This window comes from Octopus sinensis, linkage group LG19 (assembly GCF_006345805.1).
Source record: "Octopus sinensis linkage group LG19, ASM634580v1, whole genome shotgun sequence".
Classification (NCBI taxonomy): domain Eukaryota; kingdom Metazoa; phylum Mollusca; class Cephalopoda; order Octopoda; family Octopodidae; genus Octopus; species Octopus sinensis.
In genome coordinates this window covers 40,149,227-40,173,559 of record NC_043015.1, presented here as the reverse complement: position 1 = coordinate 40,173,559, position 24,333 = coordinate 40,149,227, and the positions used below count along the sequence as shown (strand labels likewise).

The 24,333-nt window shown below is 38.1% G+C and overlaps 1 protein-coding gene across 5 annotated transcripts in view; it reads right to left on the bottom strand.

Moving 5' to 3' along the window:
* LOC115222110 (anoctamin-4) overlaps nt 1–24,333 on the bottom strand; it is a 132,565-nt gene that overhangs the window by 98,826 nt on the left and 9,406 nt on the right. For 4 of the 5 annotated variants that reach the window (XM_036511328.1, XM_029792237.2, XM_036511327.1 and 1 more), the window contains exon 2: nt 3,401–3,496. In XM_036511328.1, the coding sequence (XP_036367221.1) occupies nt 3,401–3,496 (96 nt within the window). Of the gene's footprint in view, nt 1–3,400; nt 3,497–15,232; nt 15,236–21,491; nt 21,498–24,333 lie in introns of those variants that run through there. The other variant, XM_036511329.1, reaches the window with a different exon arrangement.

Sequence of the window (24,333 nt, the reverse complement as noted above, 5' to 3'; positions counted from 1 at the left end):
TGATGCATTGTGTTCTTGAGCAAGACACTTCATTTCACCTTGCTCCAGTCCACTCAGCTGTGTAAGAAATAACCCTGCGGGGTACTGGTGTCCCATCCAGGGGGAATGTTGTGATCTCAGTCACTTTTACACTACGGAAACCTGGTAACCAGCCCTACGAGTTCTTTGGTGCAAGACAGGGTCAATGATGATGATGAAAAAAGTTAGGTCATGTGACCATAACTAATTATGAAATCTGCAATGGGAGGGTGGTGAGTGGAGGGGGGGATTGAGGATTTGAGCTAATTGCAGTGAAACACTAATGATCAGACGTTAGTATATTTGTGAAAACATTGATGAGAGGATGATATGTTGAAGTTTGTATTTTGCTGAGGAGATCATAATAAGGCTGAAACATATTTAGAGTTGTTTCCCTTTCTGAACGAAATGATTATGGTGATTGAATTAATGTCTTTTTTCCTTCTTTGTTGCGTTAATACTTTACAACACCACACAGCTGTACGACATCACATCACACCACTATACACCATGTTATACACCTCTGTAATACACCACACATAGGACCATACAGCTCATACCACCACCACCACCACCACCACAGATGACTCATATACCAGGCATACGTGAAAGTACGGGGCGGGGGAAGTCGACTGAGTTAGAGAAGTGACTGATGACTAATGACTGATGTGACAATTTAATCACAGCTATATGTAACACTGGATATTAAATATGACAGATTAATTACAGCTAAGACATTATCGGGGTTTGGAATGGTGCCGCCTCCATCCCTCCCTCCCTCCTCCCCCCCTCTCCAGCCTCTCCTTTCTTCCTCCTCTTTCTCTCTCTCTCTGGTCTTCGACGGAGCGAAAAATCTGTGCTGACATAGACATCAATGTGTGTGTGTTTGTGTGTGTGTGTGTGTGTGTGTGTGTGTTTGTGTGTGTTTGTGTCAAAGAGAGAGAAAGTGAAAGGAAGAGAGAGAGAGAGAGGCAGAAAAAGGGAGGGAGGGAGAGAGGGGAGATAAGACATACATAAATATGTAAAATATTGTTTTATGATGATGATGATGATGATGATGATGATGATGATGATGATGATGATGATGATGATATGATGATGATGATGATGATGATGATGATGATGATGATGATGATGATGATGATAATAATAATAATGATGATAATAATGATGATGATAATAGTAATAATATTAATAATAATAATAATAATAATAATAATAATAGTAATAATAATAATAGAGGATAAGTAATGTCAGAAACAGACAAGTGTTCAATGAAACCTTTATATTAGAAGGGTGTAGAATGTAATGGGTGTATATGTGTGAATGTATGTATAATATGTAAGCATATGTGGATGTGTAGATGTATATATGTGTGTGTGTGTATGTATGAATGTATGTGTGTGTATGTGGGTATGTAAATGTATGTGTGCATGTATGGGAGTGTGTATATGCATGTGGGTGTGTATATATGAGTGTATATGTAGGTGTGTGTATATGTGGGTGTTTGTTTAGTTAAGATTTACTCCTTTCAATGCATTCCTAAGTGAAGTCACCTGAATCAAATTGCTTTAAATACCTTCAAGTAGGTCATGTGACCTGATGGCCATGTGTGTGTGTGAGTGCATGTCTATATGTGAGGATTTGTCTGTGTGTCTATGTGTATGTGAGTATGTGTGTATGTTTGTGTGTGTATATGGTATGCGTATAGGCGTATATGCATGTCTGTATGTGTGAGGATATGTGTATCTATGTGTGCATGAGTATGTGTGTGTATATGGTGTGTGGGTGTGGGTGTATATATGCATGTCTATAAGTGTGAGGGTATGTATGTGTGTGAAAGGTGGCGAGGTGGCAGAATCCTTAGCACGCCGGGTGAAATGCGTAGTCGTATTTCGCCCGCCGCTGCGTTCAGAGTTCAAATTCCGCCGAGGTCATATCAGAGGCAGTGAGCTGGTAAAACATTGAGCACTCTATAAGGCAGCGTGCTGGCAGAAATGTTAGTATATCAGGCGAAATTTTACGCGGTATTTCGTCTGCTGTTACATTCTGAGTTCAAATTCCGCCGAAGTCAACTTTGCCTTTCATCCTTTCGGGGTCGATAAATTAAGTACCAGTTATGCACTGGGGTCGATGTAATCGACTTAATGCCTATGTCTGTCCTTGTTTGTCCCCTCTATGTTTAGCCCCTTGTGGGTAATAAAGAAATAGGTATGTATGTGTGTTAATGTGTATGTGTGTGAATGTGTATGTGCGTGTGTATGTCTGTATAAGCGTGTTTTGGGGTGTATATGCATGTATGTATGTGTAAGGGTATGTATGTGTGTCTAAGGGCTGCTATTTCTGTAAACTCAGAAGTGATGTAGGGGTCCCTCGTGAGTAAGTCGGCGCTTGTTCAAAATGTTAGAAATATATCTCTACAGTAAAGGCACATGGCCCAGTGGTTAGAACATTGGGCTTACAATCATGAGGTAGTGAGTTCGATTCCCAGACTGGGCTGTTGTTTTGTGTTCTTGAACAAGACACTTTATTTCATGTTGCTCCAGTTCACTCCGCTGTAGAAATGAGTTTTGGTATCACTGGTGCCAAGCTGTATTGGCCCCTTTGCCTTTCCCTTGGATAACATCCGTAACATGGAGATGGGAGGTTGGTATGCATGGGTGACTGCTGGTCTTTCATAAACAACCTAGCCTGGACTTATGCCTCAAAGAAGAGCTTCCTAGGTGCAATCCCATGGTCCTTCATGACCAAAATGGGTCTTAAAATTACCATATTCTTTTGTTCTTGGTTGATGGAATTAAAAAAAAAAAGAACTGAATCTTGTTTTCATTTTGTAGTTATAAGTCTTTGTATTTTACTTATGTTAATTATTTGGAGCATTGACCTTTGACCTACAAATACTCAACCACTGACCTGAACAACATTCACTTTGTAACTTTTGGGTAAAAATGTAGAAATTGAGGAAATAACTGTGGAGAAGGCAGTGGATTGTGAAATTGGTAAACATTACACATTGGTATTTGTTTGCTTGGATAAATTTGTATGATGTGGGAAGGGAAAATGGCAATAATGAATTGGGGCCGTTGTTTCATTGGATGGATGGATGGATGGATGGATAAATTGGCAGAGAGGTTGACGGATGGACAGATGGGTAGATAGATGGAGGGAAGGATAAATAGCTGGATGAATGGATGGATAGATAGATAGATGGATGGATGGATGGATGGTTGGATAGATAGATAGATGGATAGAAAGACAAAAGGACAAATGGATGAATAGAGAAATAGATAGACAGATGGATGAAGAGAGGGAGAGAGAGAGAATATTTCAATCAGATTTTATAGGCAGGAACCCAATTTTCATCAGACAATATAGTACTTACCTGAAAGCTGTTCAAAACCAATTGGTACCTGCACACTAGGGGGTGTTGTAGCACCATACATGATTGGATAACTTGGCTCTTTATCCGGAGAGATTGCTGAAACAACAAATTTTAAGTAAACGTCAGTCAGTATCAAATGCCATTAGAGCACAAAAGCATTTGGGAGAATCAAACAGAAAATGTTACCCCACCCTCCACCTAACTAAAGTTTTTGCAAAACACTTTTTTGTCATAAAATTACTGAGCCCAATGCCACACACACACACACACTTACTATGGCAAGAAACTCTTCCTGTCCCCCAAACCCTTTTGGTTACATCTTAGAAGACACCGGGTGTTGTTGTTTGTTCCTTCTCGAGCCATACCCGGTTCATGAAGGCCAGTTTTCCGGTTTCATTGGCCTATAGGTTCCCCACCTGGATAGGACGCCAGTCTGTCACAGGTGAGCTGCTAGATGCAGGAGGATAAAAGGAGAGAAAGTTGTGGCAAAAGAGTCAGCAGAAGTTTGCCGTTACCTTCTGCCGGAGCCGCGTGGAGCTTTAGGTGTTTCGCTTATAAACACACACATTGCCCGGTCTGAGATTCGAACCCATGATCCCTCAACTGCTCTAACCACTAGGCCATGTGCCTCCACAGAAGACACTTAAACACACAAATTTAAAGCCAACACACATGTAGGTAAGATCTGGAGAAGTTGGATCTTAAAGGAACAATATACTGTACAACAGACATGTTCAACCCATGTCAACATGGAATAACAACGAGGCTGTTCAGAAATTGAAACTTTAAACTCTTGTCTTGGATGCCATCTCCTAATTATGCTGTTGGGAAGCCAGCATCTCCATCGTTCTCACCAAGGCCATCATCACCATCACCATCACCATCATTACCACAATCAGTACTATTTTTTTTAAAACACGGGAAGGTGTAATTTAAGATGACTTTGGCTGTTAGTTCTAGCTGGTCAAGCAACTATGTGAAGATTGTATCTGGCGAAGACACCTGATAGTCACATGTGAAATATCCTTAAACAGAGGTCTGCAAAGTCAAGACTGATTTGGGTCCCTAATAATAACAAACAAAGCCCTTCAGAAGCAGGTCCTACATGTTGTTCTGTAAAACTCACTTACTAACTGAGCTGTAGATAGGCTACTCAAAGCAGGGTTAGTCATATAGCATCAAGAAGTGTCAATATGACCACCCCACTGAGTTGGGTTGGTTATTTTTACATGCAAAATTCTGATTACGTAAATGTGTCACTACCACAAAAAAAGAATAAAATAATAAAAATAAAAATACTTTAGCTATTAAACTTGCCACACTCAACCAAAATATTGTTTTTTGTTTTATGTCCAAACTAGCCAGATCCTGCCTCTCACACCTACCCTACAATATCTCTCTACAAATAAACAATAACGTCACTGAACTCTCAAAGCTATCAGATAATGCATGATTAATTGAAAACAATAAGTTTGGATTTGGTTTGCAAGATTCTTTATATGAGTTTGTGTGTTGAAGCATATTCTATTGTGTCTGGGGAGAGTCATTTTCTTTTTGTACCTTATTATGTAACACACTCACCGGTAAAATTTTCACGTTTTTCTTATTTTTATTTTCCTAAAATTTTCGTTGCATCTTGCAATAGTCAAAACTATTGAAAAGGTTGCAAGATGCAACGAAAATTTTAGGACAATAAAAATAAGAAATAAGTGGAAATTTTAGGACAATAAAAATAAGAAAAAAAGTGGAAATTTTAGGACAATAAAAATAAGAAAAAAGTGGAAATTTTAGGACAATGAAAATAAGAAAAATGGGGAAATTTTAGAACAAAAAAGAAAAAAAGTGGAAATTTAGGACAATAAAAATAAGAAAAAGGGGAAATTCTAGGACAATATAAATAAGAAAAAAGTGGAAATTTTAGGACAATAAAAATAAGAAAAAAGTGGAAATTTTAGGACAATAAAAATAAGAAAAAGTGAAAATTTTATCAGTGAGTGTGTTAAATTATAAGGCACAAAAAGAACATGACTCTCCCCAGACACAACAGAATAAGCTTTGAATTCGATGGGGAAATATGAATACAAATAGGTTAAGAGAGAAAAATTCAGCTACAAGTGAAATATTTGTCGAAAATACCAACCAACCAACCACATCAGCGATCAGCCATGTCCCACTTCTGACACCCACTCAGTTATGAATTGTCAAAAAGAAGAAAGCCAGAAAGCAGTCGGTTTAATACACACACTAAACGATATATGCTTTATGTGGTCTTGATCTCTGGAGGAATAAATGAGGTCAGCACGGTACCATGGCAACGAGGTTATTCAATGCAGTGGTTGTGTTTTAGGTGTGGGTCTCTGTTGTTCTGTTCAAAGAAGGAGAGAGAATGGTATCTAGGCGTCTGTGGGTAGCTGTGTCACAAGGCTGGTTTTGTAGAGAGATCATGACAGTGTGTAGGGATGGTTGTAGATGTAATTGCTATGGTTACATCGGGCTATCAACAATTGGCTCCCTTGAAAGGGTTAACATGCTGACTCCAGCTACATGCCAATACAAGATTTGAGTTCTGGGTGTCCAGGTTCTTTCCCAGACCTCTGTCCCTTTAGGTACCAAAAAGTGTTTAAGGAAAGAATTGCTCACATTTGAGACAAGACGAATTTGTTAAATGTAAAACAACGAAAAAAAGAGCCAGAAAAGGGCCACATGAGATGAAAAAAAACTTTGAAATAGCTTTATTTGAAAGATGTAGGTATGGTTAAGTAGTTTAGATGTTTGCTCTAAGAGTTCCTGGGTTCAATCCCCCAGTATGGCATCTTGGGTGTCTTTTATGACAGACACAGATCAACTCAAATTTTGTGATGGAAACTGTGTGGAAGCCTGTTTAGTGGATTGTTTCCATAAAACAAAGAGCCAAGTATCATACTGATTCTGCTTGAAGGTTACATTAAGAAGTGTATCTGGAATACTCAGCCATTTATATGCTCATTCAATGATTGAATTGATGGAAATCATTGAAACTGGTGGAGATCCATTTAGAATAATTTTTAAAAAAGAGGCATTAGAAAGAAATTAAATAGAACTTCTGTGAGAGTCCTCTTTACCTCAAGAAGGAGGAGGGGAAAGAGAGGAGAAGAAGAAAAAAAAGGAGAAGGAGAAAAAGAAAGAGGAGAAGAAGAAAAAGAAGAAAAAGAAGAAAAAGAAGAAGATGACAAAGAAGAAGAAGATGAAGATGAAGTCAGTTTTGAATAAAATTGATGGACCTTTTGAAAGAATTTCAGTCTACCTACTCAGGAATTTTTTCATTCCCTCTGGGTTAGGGTTTATTCATAGCTTATCACATTTAAAGATAAAATCCTAGTTATTTGATCTGTTAAAAATAGCAGCCAATCTCTTTCATATCACATCTCAATACCCCAATGCCTTAAAAATAAGTTTGTACACCTAAGATGATAGAAATCTAATTATTCAAAAACGGGCGAATGATGTCAGTTGGAATGTCTTTGATCATGCATCTGCAAAATAAGAACTACACACCACCGTCACTACTACAATCTTCCAGGGGAGTCTCTAAGTGCTTGTTTGACTTGCTAGAAATAGAAACCAAATCTTCTTAAAATCATCATCATCGTTTAACGTCCGTTTTCCATGCTAGCATGGGTTGGACGGTTCAACCGAGGTCTGGGAAGCCAGAAGGCTGCACCAGGCTCCAGTCTGATCTGGCAGTGTTTCTACAGCTGGATGCCCTTCCTAACGCCAACCACTCCGTGAGTGTAGTGGGTACTTTTTACGTGCCAGTGGTACAGGTGCCAGGGGAGGCTGGCAGCGGCCATGATCAATTGGTGCTTTTTACGTGCCACCAGCACAGAAGCCAGTCGAGGCAGTGCTGGCATCGGCCACGTTAAGATGGTGCTTTTTTACGTATCTTACTATTTTGTAAAAGTGAAGGATACATTTGATAATACAGGCCATTTGTATACTCTTGAAAAAGGACTGATGGTCATGGCTGGAAAGCCTTTCCTCATTGGCCTGGTAGATCAGTGTGGTCCTGGAGCTAAAGAATAATTCCATCCAACGCATACCGATAATAGATGGTTACCAAAATACAGGAACTAGAGTTTAACGCTAAGCATGATGGGATAACAAGATATTTCATTACGTATTAAAATGGCTGTCAGCATGTTTGATACTCTGAGTTTTTCTAAATGTAACAGAGTAAAATGTGGGATAAGAAAGTTAAAAAAAAAAAAAAAAAAAAAAAAAAATCCCAAATACCTTGTGGTTATATTATTTCACTTTTCTGATCAGAATATTCATGATGCATTTGTTTGAGATATGTGGAATTAGCTCCCTTGCTTTCCCAGAAAAAAAAAAATGAAAACTGGCACTTATTTCACTGATCCCTGTACTTGACTTGTACTTATTTCATCAACCCCAAAAAGATGAAAGGCAAAGTCGACCTTGGTGGAATTTGAACTCAGAATGTAAAGACAGAATAAATACTACTATGCATTTTATCCACTACGCTAACAACTCTGCCAGCTCACAACCATAAGATAATAATCTCTCCTACTATAGGCACTGGGCCTGAAATTTTGAGGGAAAAGGCAAGTCAATTAAATCAACCCCAGTACTCAACTGGTACTTAATTTATCAACCACAAAATGATGAAAAGCAAAGTTGATCTCGATGGAATTTGAACTCAGAACATAGCGGCAGACGAAATACCTGTTTCTTTACTACCCACAAGGGGCTAAACACAGAAGGGACAAGCAAGGACAGACAAAACGGATTAAGTCGATTACATCAACCCCAGTGCATAACTGGTACTTAATTTATTGACCCCGAAAGGACGAAAGGAAAAGTTGACCTTGGCTGAATTTGAACTCAGAACATAGCGGCAGACAAAATACCTATTTCTTTACTACCCACAAGGAGCTAAACACAGAGAGGACAAACAAGGACAGACAAACGGATTAAGTCGATTATATCGACCCCAGTGCGTAACTGGTACTTAATTTATTGACCCCGAAAGGATAAAAGGCAAAGTCGACCTCGGCAGAATTTGAACTCAGAACGTAATGGCAGACAAAATACCGCTAAGCATTTCGCCTGGCGTGCTAATGATTCTGCCAGCTCACTGCTTTTACCTTACTTTGAAATTGAGGAGAGTATTTACAGTCACACTGTATGTTTTTATACTCTGTTAGCTTTTTAATATTTCATACATTCAATACGTCACCACCCATATATTTATATATTGTAGATTATATGTCTTAGATGTCATTGTTGAAGACTGGGTCATTTGGTTTTGTATTCAATAAAAATAATATTGCTTCGCTGAGTTTAAAGAAAACTAGACAGAAGTAGATATAATATGAATGCCAAGATGGCGATCATGAAAACAACAACAACAATAATAATAATAATAATAATAATATCTCTTATAGGTACAAAACCTGAAATTGATAGGTATGGGACAATTCGTTGCATTAACCCCAGGGCTGAAGTGATATTTGATTTAATGACCCTGAGAGGATAAAAAGTAAAGTCAGTCTCTTTGGAATTTAAACCCAAAATACCGATAAACCAGAAGAAATACCGATAAACATTTCCTCCAGCATGCCATAAAGATTCTGCCAGCTCACTGCATTTAATAATAATAATAATAATAATAATAATAATAATAATAAAAATCATGCCTCCACATTGATACGACTGTCCCAATCGATATAAAGGTATCTGTCAAGACCTACCAAAAACTGAGCAAATATAAAGATCTGGAAATAGAAATTAGCAAAATGTGGAACCTCAAGGCTAAAACGATACCTGTTGTTATAAGGGCCCTAGGAATAATAGCAAAGGGGCCGATTATATATAGCTTTTTAGTTGAGATATGACAAATTCCACTCGTTTTGTCCCTTATTTCTGTTAGTCCATTACATATTTTCAGTGAGATTAGTGGTTAAGTGGGGTTTTTTTTTTACTTCCCCTAATATAATTAAGAATTTATATATATACATGTAGTGAAAATATGTGGAACACAAAAAAAAAAAAAAGATTAAAACTATGTGAAATGAAGGCATTTCACTTCCCCTTTTTTTATATATGTTTACCCCAAATTTTCACTTCATAATTTTGCCACATGGTATATACCAATTCTCCAGCATTTTTGCCTTATATATATATGTATATATATATATATATATATATATATATATACATATACTTCAAATTTACAGAAAACAAAAGATGAAGACAGGTGAAAAAACAACAAACAGGTGTATTTATTTAACGCTTGGGAAGAATGGAAAAGTCTTTGATGTTTCGAGCCTATGCTCTTTGTCAGAAAGGATTGGGAGTCAAAAAATGGAGAGAGAATGAAAAAACGAAGAGAGAACGAAAAAATGGAGGGAGAAAAAATGTGTAGGGATTAATGAATGGTTCAACATGATGAAATGACCCTATACATATATATATATATATATACATATATATAGGCGCAGGAGTGGCTGTCTGGTATGTAGCTTGCTAACCAACCTCATGGTTCCGGGTTCAGTCCCACTGCGTGGCATCTTGGGCAAGTGTCTTCTGCTATAGCCCCGGGCCGACCAATGCCTTGTGAGTGGATTGAAAGAAGCCTGTCGTATATATATGTATATATATATATGTATGTGTGTTTGTGTGTCTGTGTTTGTCCCCCTAGCATTGCTTGACAACCGATGCTGGTGTGTTTACGTCCCTGTCACTTAGCGGTTCGGCAAAAAGAGACCGATAGAATAAGTACTGGGCTTACAAAGAATAAGTCCCGGGGTCGATTTGCTTGACTAAAGGCGGTGCTCCAGCATGGCTGCAGTCAAATGACTGAAACAAGTAAAAGAGAAAAGAGAAAGAGAGAGAATACATAGGTGCAGGAATGGCTGTGCGGTAAGTAGCTTGCTTACCCACCACATGGTTCCGGGTTCAGTCCCACTGCGTGGCACCTTGGGCAAGTGTTTTCTACTATAGCCTCGGGCTGACCAAAGCCTTATGAGTGGATTTGATAGACAGAAACTGAAAGAAGTCCGTTGTATATATGTATATATATATATATATATGTGTGTGTGTGTGTGTGTGTGTGTGTGTGTGTGTGTGTGTGTGTGTGTGTGTGTATGTTGTGCATCTGTGTTTGTACCCCCAACATCGCTTGACAACCGATGCTGGAGTGTTTAGGTCCCCGTAACTTAGCGGATCGGCAAAAGAGACTGATAGTATAAGTACTAGACTTACAAAAGAATAAGTCCTGGGGTCGATTTGATTTGACTAAAGGCAGAGCTGCAGCATGACCACAGTCAAATGACTGAGACAAGTAAAAGAAAAGAAAAAGAAAAAGAAAAACACACTTTAATGTGTGTGTGTCTGTGGTTTTGTATTGTATGTATGTATATGAGTGTGTATGTGGTATACATACACAGTCATACACCACCACCACCACCGTCACCATCACCACCGCCATCACCATGTCTTTCACTTCTATGGTGTATATATGACATTAATATCTATTTGAGTTATCCACTGTGAAATATATATTTTCTTGTATTTAATCAAGCAAGCATAGTAAAATACGTTTATATTCATTAATTTATATATTATAAATACAGATGACTCATTCCAGATAAGCGTGGGTAGACAATGTCTGTAAATTCTGACATTTGATAAGTCAGAGGAATTCTTAAGGTTTCTATATATCATGTAGGTGGTTGTTCCCATCGTTGACCTCCTAGACTGAGATAACAGAGGAGTGGTACCTGTTGTTGTGGTGGTGGTTGTCCTGCCCTGAGAAGGCTCTAACCAAGTACATCTACAATCAAAAGTATTCCATCCATGACCAACCTGTATGTTCCCACATTGGATAATTACTTCTGCATTATTAAACTCTTTAGCATTTAATCTGGCCATATCTGGCCCAGGTATTCTACCCGTTTTATGTTAAAACTGACCTGATCCAGCCTCTCACACCTACCCTACAATGTCATTCTAAAAATATGAAAAAGTACCATTGAAATCTTGAATCTACAAGATAAAGCATGATCTATTGAAAACAATGAGAATAAATAATCATTATATTTGACAGAGTAATCTGAATGCTGAAAGGAAATAATTTCATGCTATTGGCCCTATTGAAGAATTTTTCATAATACCCTATTTCTTATATCAATCACTACAATACAAAATTTTAAAATCCTTTATCAATTGATTACAATAGTAGATTATGCTAAAACTAATGAGGTTTAATAACACTAAAGCATGTCACTAATTGTCTGCCCCTTGCTAGTCTGCAAGAATCAGATTTTCTACCCAGGATGTAAATTAATTTAGTGAAATTAAACCTTAATCACTTAAAATTATCGTCTCTTTTTCTCTGAAAGTTGTTAAATTTTGTTTATTTTCTTAAATGGAGGAGAAATTTCAATTCATCATCATCATTATCGTTTAACGTCCGTTTTCCATGCTAGCATGGGTTGGACGGTTTGACCGGGGATCTGGGAAGCCAGAAGGCTGCACCAGGCTCCAGTCTGATCTGGCAGTGTTTCTACTGCTGGATGCCCTTCATAACGCCAACCACTCCATGAGTGTAGTGAGTGCTTTTTACGTGCCACCTGCACAGGTGCCAGTCGAGGCTGGCAACGGCCACGACCAATTCATTGATAAATTTTTGTATGTCATTCAATCATCATCATCATCATCCCAAATTCTTGACACTGATCGACTTCAGTTATTTCCCTTGCATGTTATTTAAATTTTTAAGAGGGTTACACGATCCATTGAATTGACACCAGTATGTAACTGGTACTCACATTATTGATCACGGAGTGATGGAGCCATAAACAAGCCTTGTCATTCTGCAACGCAGGTATCTCACCACTATAAACTAGAAGCGGTGTTATCCCTAGTTTCAAATCAGACATTAATAATAAATACGGCTGGAAAACTGGTTTTTAGAAACAAAACCTATGACATGCAATCTCGACATTTTCCTATTTCTGTGTAAACGAATCACTGGACGTGGAGCTTAAATATTGCCAGAGCTTGCAAAACAGGCTGCGGCTGCTTTCTAAATACCACACCTGCATTTTTTCTACACATAAAAGAAGACTTTATACAGCTTAATAGTAGAACACACTGGAATCGCTAGGCCAATATGCTTCAGTGAGCATCTGATTCTAGGTATTTTTAAAAGCTAGCCAAACACGCAGATATGTCAACCAGTTTTAAGTAGGCTATTTTTGTTTTTTTTAAACCAACTTTACCTGTTTTCTTGTTGTTTTTAATGGAAGGTACATTTTTGTAAAAATACAATTGGATTCTGATTTTGCTTTTGAATGTATATCGTAGACGTAGATATTTCTTGCTGGATCTTTTCGGTTTGAACGGCAGTTTTTAACATAATTTCTAGGTAACTAAAAGATTCTAAACTTCGTATACTGGTAGAATGTGTTTATAAAACATCTTTTTCTCTTGGCTTTATTGAGAAAATTTTATAGTTTGTAAGATATTTGTTGTTTTTTTTTCTTCAATTTCTGCAATTTCAACCAATCACTGACGTCCATTGAGGTAAACAACATTCTGTGCCGTATGAATATGTCCCTCGTTTAAGAAACAGATTGGGTTTATTTACATTTGTGAAGAAAAAAAGATACCCTTCCCTCCACCCCTAACCCTAACCCTAAAATAGATTGAAATGTTGATACTAGGGTCATAATTATGGGTGACAATTTCATATGACACCGCTAGAAAAAACTACCGTTCAAACCAAAAAGATCCTTCTTGCTAACCATTTCCTTAGAATAAATAAACAGACATAATAGAACATGAACCGAGTTGAGGAATGCCAGCTTCTTTGATGAACAGTGCTTGGATTAATTCCTAGCTACTCAGCTGTCATCAAGAGGAGGGCAGTGTCTATTCTTCTGAAACAGGGATAGTAGGCATCAAAACATATAATTTTTTTTAGGACCCACTTTACGATACAAGATTTAAATTCTTTGTTTTCAGATGCATTCCAAAACTTAATTTCTTTAATTACCAAACATCTTTCCAGAATAGAACTCACTACATTTGATTAAAAAGCAGAATTGTCATGTCTGAAAGACAAAAATCCATTCCATCAGCATCCTCTAAATTTTCCAAAAATTTCAATCATCTGAACTTACTGGAGTTATTTCTTCCTTATTTTTCTTTTCTTGAGATTTTAAACACCCCTAGAGAAAGTTTTTATTTCCTAATTGCGTAGATAATCACAGCTCATTGTTAGTTTTTCAACTCCTATTACATACGCAAGATCCTGCCACATGTTGACTTAGTACGGTGAATTCTCTCTTTAGGAAGAAATACTTCCATGTAAGACGAAGAAAATGTTGACAAAGCATTCGTTGTTTTTCTTTCATTTACATTCAGTCTTTTCATTGGCCAAAATTACATTCCAAATACAGAATTATATTTATTAAACTAACTTTATTGAAATGTTTACTTCTGATTATTCATAACAACATGGAAGATGAAGAAAGTGTTGACAGACTGTTTGTTGTTTTAACTTCTTGCATTTATATTCTGTCTATTCATTGGCCAAGCTACATTCCAAATGCTAAATATAAATGGATTCTGTTTATCAAACAATCTTTGCTGGAATATTTACTTATAATTATAAATTACGACAAACTTATTAAATATTTACTGTAAACTAGCCAGGAGTGTCTGCTGTGGTCATACTGAGACCCCCTTCGGTCACGACACAGACCATGGGATTGCACCTAGAAAGTTTTCTTCTGAGGCAGAAGTCCAGGCAAGGTTGTTTATGGAAGACCAGTAGTCGCCCATGCATACCGGCCTCCCTTCTCCACGCCACCAGTGTTATCCAAGGGAAAGGCAAAGGCCGATACAGCTTGGCACCTGTGATGTCGTAACTCGTTTCTAAGGCTGAGTAGAACTGGAGCAACGTGAAATAAAGTGTCTTGCTCAAGAACACAATATGCAGCCCGGTCCGGGATTTGAGCTCACAACCTCATGATCGTAAGCTTGACGCTCTAACCATTGAGCCATGGCGCCTTCACTGTGGTCATACTAAATAAGGAAATAAGAAGGGAAAATGGAAAAATGTTCCTTAAACTTGTTAAATGTTCGTTGCTGAAAAAGTGGTTGCTTAACTCCAGACTGACCTGGGGCTAAACAACAACAACAACATCATGATGAAACTATTGAACTAATGAGGTGTTTGAACTGTTATTGATATTGTTATCAATCAACTTGAAAGGGTAGTTTTCCACCAGGGTGTGGCCAGTGTTATTGATAGCCTGACAATTGAGCAGTCAGTGGACTAAAATCGTGACAAGGTTTTCTTTCTCAGTTAATGTAAGCTCACATCAATTACAGCCAGGGCCAGATTATGACCAACAAATACCCTAATCATAGCCTGACAAGGCAACACTTTTCACCATTCTATTATCTAAGTGACAAACAATAAGACGTAAGTGTTGAGTGTAAAATAATTAGATTAAACAGTCAGTTTTCTTTTAGGCCCACCCCAGGTCAGACATCACAACAAGATTAAATATAATGCTATATTACATAATGCTATATTACATATAACACAATAATATACATATAATATGATATTACATATAACATTTATATTCTTTTCTAGTCTAGGCACAAGGCCTGAAATTTTGGGGGAGAGGGCCAGTCGGTTAGATTCACCCTAGTACAGAACTGGTACTTAATTTATCAACCTCGAAAGGTTGAAAAGCAAAGTTGACCTCGGCGGAATTTGAACACAGAATGTAAAGACAGATGAAATACCGTCTAAGCATTTTGCCCGGCATGCTAACGTTTCTGCCAGCATGCTGCCTTACTCTTTTACTCTTTTACTTGTTTCAGTCATTTGACTGCGGCCATGTTGGAGCACCACCTTTAGTCGAGCAAATCGAGCCCAGGACTTATTCTTTGTAAGCCTACTACTTATTCTATCAGTCTCTTTTGCTGAACTGCTAAGCTACGGGGACGTAAACACACCAGCATTGTTTGTCAAGCGATGGTGGGGGGACAAACACAGACACACAAACATATACACACATATATATACATATACATATATACGATGGGTTTCTTTCAGTTTCCATCTACCAAATCCACTCACAAGGCTTTGGTTGGCCTGAGGCTATAGTAGAAGACACTTGCTCAAGGTGCCACGTGGTGGGACTGAACTCGGAACCATGTGGTTGGTTAGCAGGTGGCACGTAAAAAACACCATTTGAGTGAGGTTGTTGCCAGTACCACCTGACTGGCCCCGTGCCGGTGGCACGTAAAAGCACCCACTACACTCTCGGAGTGGTTGGCATTAGGAAGGACATCCAGCTGTAGAAACTCTGCCAGATCAAGACTGGAGCCTGGTGCAGCCATCTGGTTTGCCAGCCCACAGTCAAATCGTCCAACCCATGCTAGCATGGAAAGCGGACGTTAAACGATGATGATGATGACTGCGATGAAATTCTATAGAAAAATAGAATGAAGAAAAATACTATGTGGAATTCCCATCGGTTCTGCTAGTTATAATTAACTATTTTCTTTTTTTCCCAACATAGTCTTTGGCTAGTTTTTCCACATTCAAATTTGTCTTTATTCTTATATACACAGTTCATGATGAATCAGAACGGTTCAAGACTTCAATATTTTCTTTTGGTAAGCATGGCAGACACTCTAGAAACACTCAATGGAATTCAGTCACTTAATTGTATTCATAGTCAGGTAAAAAATAATTACATAACTACAGCAATCTGGTAATCTATACCTGACTTGAACTGGTACACATGGATTAAGATATTAGGTTTATAATTCTTCTGCTAATCCTGTATTCTTTGATTTATGTTTGGAATTTTTATGTCACTTCATTGCAAGTACAATAATACAAGGAATATATATTGATAATAAAAAAAAACATTATAGAGACAACTTTTGGTAATCATGTTGTTTATAAGAGTTGTTTAGCAGTTGAGAAAAATAACGAATACTCTTTAATCTTTTACTTGTTTCAGTCATTTGACTGCGGCCATGCTGAAGCACCACCTTTAGTCGAGCAAATCGACGTCAGGACTTATTCTTTGTAAGCCCAGTACTTATTCTAGCGGTCTTTTTTGCCGAACCGCTAAGTTACGGGGACATAAACACACCAGCATCGGTTGTCAAGCGATGTTGGTTGGGACAAACACAGACACACAAACATACACACACACACACATATATATTTATATATACACACACACACATATATACACACACATATATACACACACACACATATACATACACACACACACACACATATACACACACAACACACACACATATATATATATATATATATATATATATACACACACATACATATATACGATGGGTTTCTTTCAGTTTCCGTCTACCAAATCCACTCACAAAGCTTTGGTCGGCCTGAGGCTACAGTAGAAGACACTTGCCCAAGGTGCCACGCAGTGAGACTGAACCCAGAACCATGTGGTTGGTAAGCAAGCTACTTACCACACAGCCAGTTATTTCTACAATCTACAATCTACAATCTACAATCAATCTGTACCAAGTCATTAGTGTGATGGTGTCACTCTTACTGACATTAGCTAATTGTTGTATTCGACGATGCACCAATGTGTCCTTGACACACATTCTTCATGACTTTAATGTGATACTATTCGACGGTCACTGTTGAATCTCTGAGGTAAAGTCCATCTAAGCATATGTAAGAGAGCCTCTATGTAGCAGCTCAATTTACTAGAAATATCACTCAAATCTGTTTAAAATCAGATCTATCTTAAAAAAAAAAACAGGCTACATCGGATAATGTAATGTTGGATATACAAAATAGATGAGATGGTCATAGATGGAACAGCTATAATCTTTGGTCTGCTCTGTTAAGACCTACGGTTACTATACCATTACAATAATATCTACTACAATCCCACTTCTATTAAGCCAGAAGTACATTCAGGTAAAATATGCTAATGTAAGCAGTAGGAGCACTGAAAACTAACCAGTGTTTTGTTATACAATGCTGCTTACATTGGATGCATGTTGAGTTTGAACTCATGACCTACGAGCAGGTAGTCCAGTGATATTATCTCCTCAACAAGTCCAACCCTACAGCAACCTAAGAATGGATATCTATCGGTAAATCTACTCTCGTTAATGAAAATAACGAGGTTATATCATTTCTGGAAAGGTTGTATAGTTATGTGATTAAAGACATCATGTGACTAGAGATGTCATGTGACTAGAGATGTCATGTGACTAGAGATGTCATGTGACTAGAGATGTCATGTGACTGTGAGAAAAGGTGAGGGGGAAGAAAGAAAAACATGAAGCTGATTTGTGTTTTGATAAAGGAGAAATTACAGTTATAGGCTATTTACAGTCTCTAATTTATGTAATTAAAAATTAATTAAGAGTTTTAATTAATGAAAGTAACAATTAACATATTTTGCAAGTTGTAGTTATTTAGCCCCGAGTCACTTGTGACAGAGCAGATTTATGAGAACAAATGTTTCATTAGTGGCCATCCCTCCTAAATATAGAGTATTTAAGACTGCAGTTTGCAATGTGTCTTTTCCTCTTCTTTTAAATGGTTGGTGTGATATGGAGGAGATTTAGCTGCAGTTTCTAGCAGGTGGAGTGACTTTAAAGAGATTTTAGTGTTAGTTTGATGGGTTTTTTTTTTAATGTTAATGGCATCATTTGGCAGAATCAAGGAAATAGTTGACAAAATGACTGGTAGTATTTAGATCCAACCCTTTTAGTACAGAGTTCAAATTCCACTTGGGCACAACATGTATATTATGTAAGAAGGCAGCGAGCTGGCAGAATATTATTATTATTATTATTATTATTATTATTAAGGCGGCGAGCTGGCAGAATTGTTAGCATGCCAGGTGAAATGCTTAGCGGTATTTCATCTGCCGTTACGTTCTGGGTTCAAATTCTGCTGAGGTCGATTTTGCCTTAGCCTTTCATCCTTTCGGGATCAATTAAGTAAGTACCAGTTATGCACTAGGGTTGATGTAATAACAGTCACACTTCCCTCAGGTCGCATCCAACTGTCTTAAACCTTAGAGTACACATAAGATAATGTAGTCTTAGATATATCATTATATCTGACTAAAGATGGAATGGTCACATTCGGAACGTCTTTGATCATATGTCTGCTGGCTCAGGGACGGATGACCAGTGGACAAACAACAACAGGGATAACTTCACACGCAAACAGATGTTGACCACTGGTTTCAGTAATATTATAGAGAAGAAACATGACGCTCCTGGATAAGATAACAATCCACCATATTGGAACTCTCTCAGTCATTTTGTTTTAGCAGAAAAAAACTTGTAAAAATTTTAATGCTCAGCTGAGGGCCATAACCTAAAATCTAACCTGGAATTGAACTCACAACCTACCAGATGGTAGACAGATATCGTGAAAACATGACCATATTTTTTGTACAGTGTGTGTATGTGTGCATATGTGTGTGAGGGTGTATGTGTACATGTGTGTATATATGTATGTATATGTATGTGTACATGTGTGTATATTTGGGTGTGCATGTGAATGTGTGTGTGTGTGTTTGTATGTGTATGTATGTGTATGTATGTGTATGTGTGTGTATATATACATGTATGCATGTGTATGTGTACATGTGGGTGTGAATGTGAGTGTGTGTATATAGGTACATGTATGTGGGTGAATGTATGCCCTGAGCTGGTGATTATGGAGAAGGAAGTTTATCAGTGAATGGCATGTTAGGAGCTGGGAACCATGGTGCGGTGCGCTACTTGCGGCTTGGAGAGAGATACCAGACAGTTTTGTAGGGTGATGGTGGTGGTGGCCTGTTGTGGTGGGTGAGTGGGGCCCTGGGGGGTGGGGGTGGCGAGTCAAGTGGTGTAACATGAAGATAAAAACAATAATACATTTGACATTTGCCTGTGATAAGTTTGTGAAGAAACAGAAGGTGACTGGTTAAGTAGGGTTTAACCGATATGGGTGATGGCCACTGTTTTGGTGACATTTTAAGTGTCAATGATGTTGTCGTTGTTGCTGTCACTGTTGTTGTTGTTAGTGGTAGTCCTCTAGTTTAGGCACAGATCAATCTTGATGTTTATAAAAGTTTGTATCTTTTTTTCTGTTTTTGTTTTTAAAAGAAATTAGGCTGCTATTTCTAGCATGGTGAGCGGCCACATAGAAGCTCCTTTTTTGAACGAAGGAAATTTTAGGGAAAAAATTGTTTTCTTACGGTCATCATTTCTTTTGTACGAAATAAGGGAAAATATGAAAAATGAAAAAAAACCCAAAAAGGACTACCCTGTTCCTCTCTCATGAAGAATGGGACTTCAAAGGAAAATTATTCGAAATCTCTATGAAAAATAGGGGTGGGGGCAGGGAAATTTGTGGATGGAGACAGGTTGAATGATTAAAGTGTTCACTTGGCGATCACTGGATTGCTGGGGTTCAATACCACAGAATGGCACATGGGGCCAGGTATCTTTACCTGAGCCTTCAGGTGACTCAAGTCTTTGGAATGAAACTGGGGAAATAGAAACTGTGTAGAAGCCTAATGAAGCCTGCAGGGTGTAAAACTTAAAAACACACACACACGTGTATACAGACTCTCTCTCTCTCTCTCACACACACACACACACACACACACACACACACAGATATATTTACATACACATACATAAACACACCTACATAAAAATCTAGCCTCATTGTACAGTCACACAAAGTCTACCTGAAAATTTTTTGTCACAGGTACAAGTGTTGGTGGTGTACTCAGCCACTTATATGCTAATTCAATGAGGAGGCAGGTCTTATGATCAAACAAGTACATGCTCATCGTTGAAACCGATGGAGATTCATATTTCCTTTATTACCTCCACCTTAGCGAAGGCGGAGGTGTTGTTTTTAGTTGAGTTTGTCTGTTTGTCCGTGGACAAGATATCTCAAGAACCGCAGAATGGATTCGGATGAAACTTTCAGAGATGTTTGGCCTAGAGACTAGCATGAAGTGACTAGATTTTGGGGTCGATCTGGTATCGGACAAGGATTCTGGATTATTTTCCCGTTTTTTTACTTAATTTTTGAGAGCAGTCAGATTCATTTTTACTATTCTCGTTTGTGAGAGCAGTCGAGTTTATTTCAGATATTCTCATTTAAAAAATTATCTCTGGATAATTGTTGAGAGGACCTTGATGTTGCCTTGGCGGAGGTTTGCGCTCTCTCTGAGCGCTCTTGTTTTATTTTTATCATAATATTAAACACTTATCTACCTTCCAAACACACACACAGGTAATACATATACACATATGTACATACACAATCAGCAAGACACATACACACATACATAGGTAACCACACACACACACATGGCCAGATGTGCGACATTCTTTAAACTTAAGGAGACAGTAGATGATGTACTCCTAGATATACTTCTGATCACAGGTGCATCAGACTAGGGCTAAGTTTGGACTAAACAACCACAAGGAAGGTCACCTCCAAATACAAGAAGGGATGATCATAACTTGATCATAGTACTGACCTGGGGCTAAACAACAACAGGTGTGAACCCCCACCCCCTCGTTCACAGCTTGTGTGTTTATGTGTACAGAGTGGTCAGTGTGTATGTGTTATTCTGGACCACGTGCCTTACTGACCATAGCCCAGCTGGAGCAAAGCTAACAATGATGGCATCCACACAAACCATGAATAGTGACTTTTACATAGTTGTTTGGCCAGCAAGAAATAACAGCTAAATCTTCCTCAAAATCAACCCAAACTTCATAGAAAGAAAAAGAGATTTCAGGAACAGAATTAATTCTGAGCATTACAAACCCTTACTGTGGATTAAATAAAAATGTAACCATATTCTTTCTATGCTGTTGATGGAGCAAAGAAAGAGGGAGGGAATTTCCTAAAGACCATCTCACAGTTTGTTGACTGCCATTTCTAGAGGGTGCATTCAGCTTACTTCTCTTGTCATTGGAGAAGGAAACCGGGTCCATCAAAAACTTTTTAAAAAGTGGGAACTTTTATGATTTATGGGGTTTTAAAAAATAAAAAATCTGGGTGTTTTTTTTTCTTTTGCATAATCCTATGAATTCCTGAGCATAGAACACAAATTTACTCTTTACTTGTTTCAGTCATTTGACTGTGGCCATGCTGGAGCACCACCTTTAGTTGAGCAAATCGACCCCAGGACTTATTCTACCGGTCTCTTTTGCCGAACTGCTAAATTACGGGGATGTAAACACACCAGCATCGGTTGTCAAGCGATGTTGGGGTAACAAACACAGACACACACATACATATATACGACGGGCTTCTTTCAGTTTCTGTCTACCAAATCCACTCAAAAGACTTTGGTTGGTCTGAGGCTATAGTAGAAGACATTTACCCAAGATGCCATGCAGTAGGACTGAACCCGGAAGCATGTGGTTGGCAAGCAAGCTACTTACCACACAGCCACTCCTATGCCTATGCAAAAATTTTCTGAAAATTCCCCAAAATATAAACCATGACCACCTTCTACCTTCATTTGCCCCCTTTTTTGTGTTTGTTCTTTTTATAAATCAGGGTTTAAAGTACAGACAGTCACAATTTTTGGCTTCAATGCCACCCTTGGGTGCATCATCATTCCATTAGATGTATTTATGGGGAGGAATATATTCTTTTCTGCTTTTAGGCACAAGGCCTGAAATTTTGGGGGCGGGGGCCAGTTGATTAATTTGACCCCAGTACGCAACTGGTACTTAATTTATTGACCCCGAAAGAATGAAAGACAATGTTGACCTCAGTGGAATTTGAAGTTAGTGGGGAGAAAAATATTGATAAACATTCAATACATGTGAGAAAGAAACGAAGAAGGTATCAGGTGGTTCTGAGATGTGCTAAAAATAACAGCTAAATCACCCTTAAATCACACACAATTCTTTTTTGTCATTTGTTTTTCATAATCATATGAATTCCCATGAGTTGAAGACAAATTCATAAAAGTTTTTTGAAAATTCCAAAATATAAAAACAATTTATATGGAGTTATATGGGCTGTGTGGTAAGAAGCTTGCTTCCCAACCACATGGTTCCGGGTTCAGTCCCACTGCATGACACACTGGGCGAGTGTTTTCTACCATAGCCTTGGGCTGATCAAAGCCTTCTAAGTGTATTTGGTAGACAGAAACTGAATGAAGCCTGTCATATATATATATATATATATATATATATATATATATGTATGTATGTATTTGTGTCTATCCCCGCCAACGATTGCTTGACAACCAATTTTGGTGTATATACGTTCCCATAACTTAACAGTCCAGCATAAGAGACCGATAGAATATGTTCTACGCTTCCAAAGAATAAATCCTGGGGTCAATTTGTTTGACTAAAGGCAGTGCACCAGCATAGCTACAGACAAATGACAGAAACAAGTAAAAGACTAAAAAAATAAAAAGAAAAAGGAAAGAAAAAGAATGAAGCTATTTGGGGGTGCCTTAAACCAGAATTCCATAAACATGATTTATGAAAGAATAAATAACATAAAATGTGATATTTATAAGTAATAGATTAAAATAATTGTAAATTTCTTTTCTTTGTACATGTGTTAAAATAGCAGTTACAAAAGATATGAAAACTTGCTTTTCTTTACCTTAAAAAAAAGTTGACAAACCCAGAGATCAATGTTAAGTCACTTCAATGTTAAGTCAGCTTGTTGCTAAGAACTAAATGATTTCTTATGTCAAATCTCCTTCTACCCAACCTCTCTCTCTCTCTCTATATATATATCATCATCGTCGTCGTCGTTTAACGTCCGCTTTCCATGCTAGCATGGGTTCGACGGTTTTGACTGAGGACTGTTGAACCAGATGGCTGCACCAGGCTCCAGTCTTGATCTGGCAGAGTTTCTACAGCTGGATGCCCTTCCTAACGCCAACCACTCCGAGAGTGTAGTGGGTGCTTTTTATGTGCCACCGGCACGGGGACCAGTCTCACGGTACTGGCAACGACCTCGCTCAAATCCTTTTACACATGCCACCAGCACAGGTGCTAGTAAGGCAACTATATATATATTAGATATATCTCTCTATATACGGCAGTTTGTCTGTGCGTTTTCTGTGTGTCTGTTTTCTCGTACCCTCACTCTGACCACGGCTTTCAACGATTCTGATGAAACTTGACACACACATAGCCCAATGTCATAATTCAAAAGTAACGCAGCGGAAATTTTGAAAAGTTTCCCCAGTTCTGAAAAAAATCGATAAATTCGACTGGGATCGAGAATCAGAAACCCACCACAGACCGTTAGGGGACGCAACTCCACCTTTTTAACTCTCAAAAAAATTTACCATCATTTTTTTCCCATTTTTTTGCTATTTTTTGCTATAACTCTCTAAAAATGCTTTATAGTATTTCCCTTACAAACCTGAGCAACGCGGGCGATACTGCTAGTTATATATACAGGGTGTGACGGGTAAATTGTTGACATTTTATATTTCTTATTTTGTGCATGCACATTGTTTGTTTTTGATTTTGTCGACTACACAGTATAGTAGGGTCAGTTGGGCACCGTCTGTGAGAAAAATAGCACCATGACACAATTCACTCTGCCAGAAATTTGGAAACGACATGCTGTACTCCTTGACATTCATGCCAAAAGCTCCAAACGAACATTTCAGAGTGTTTGGGTGTCGATCTGAGGACAGTGCAGAGGATTCGGAAAGAGGTGGATGAGTTCTTATGGTGATTACGAAGGTATGGCAGTTTGGAAAACTCACTGATTGTTTTGATAAGAAAAGAACTCCTGAATTTGTTGGTATGATGCAGGGCATGACTGACAACGACCCCTCCAAGTCAAT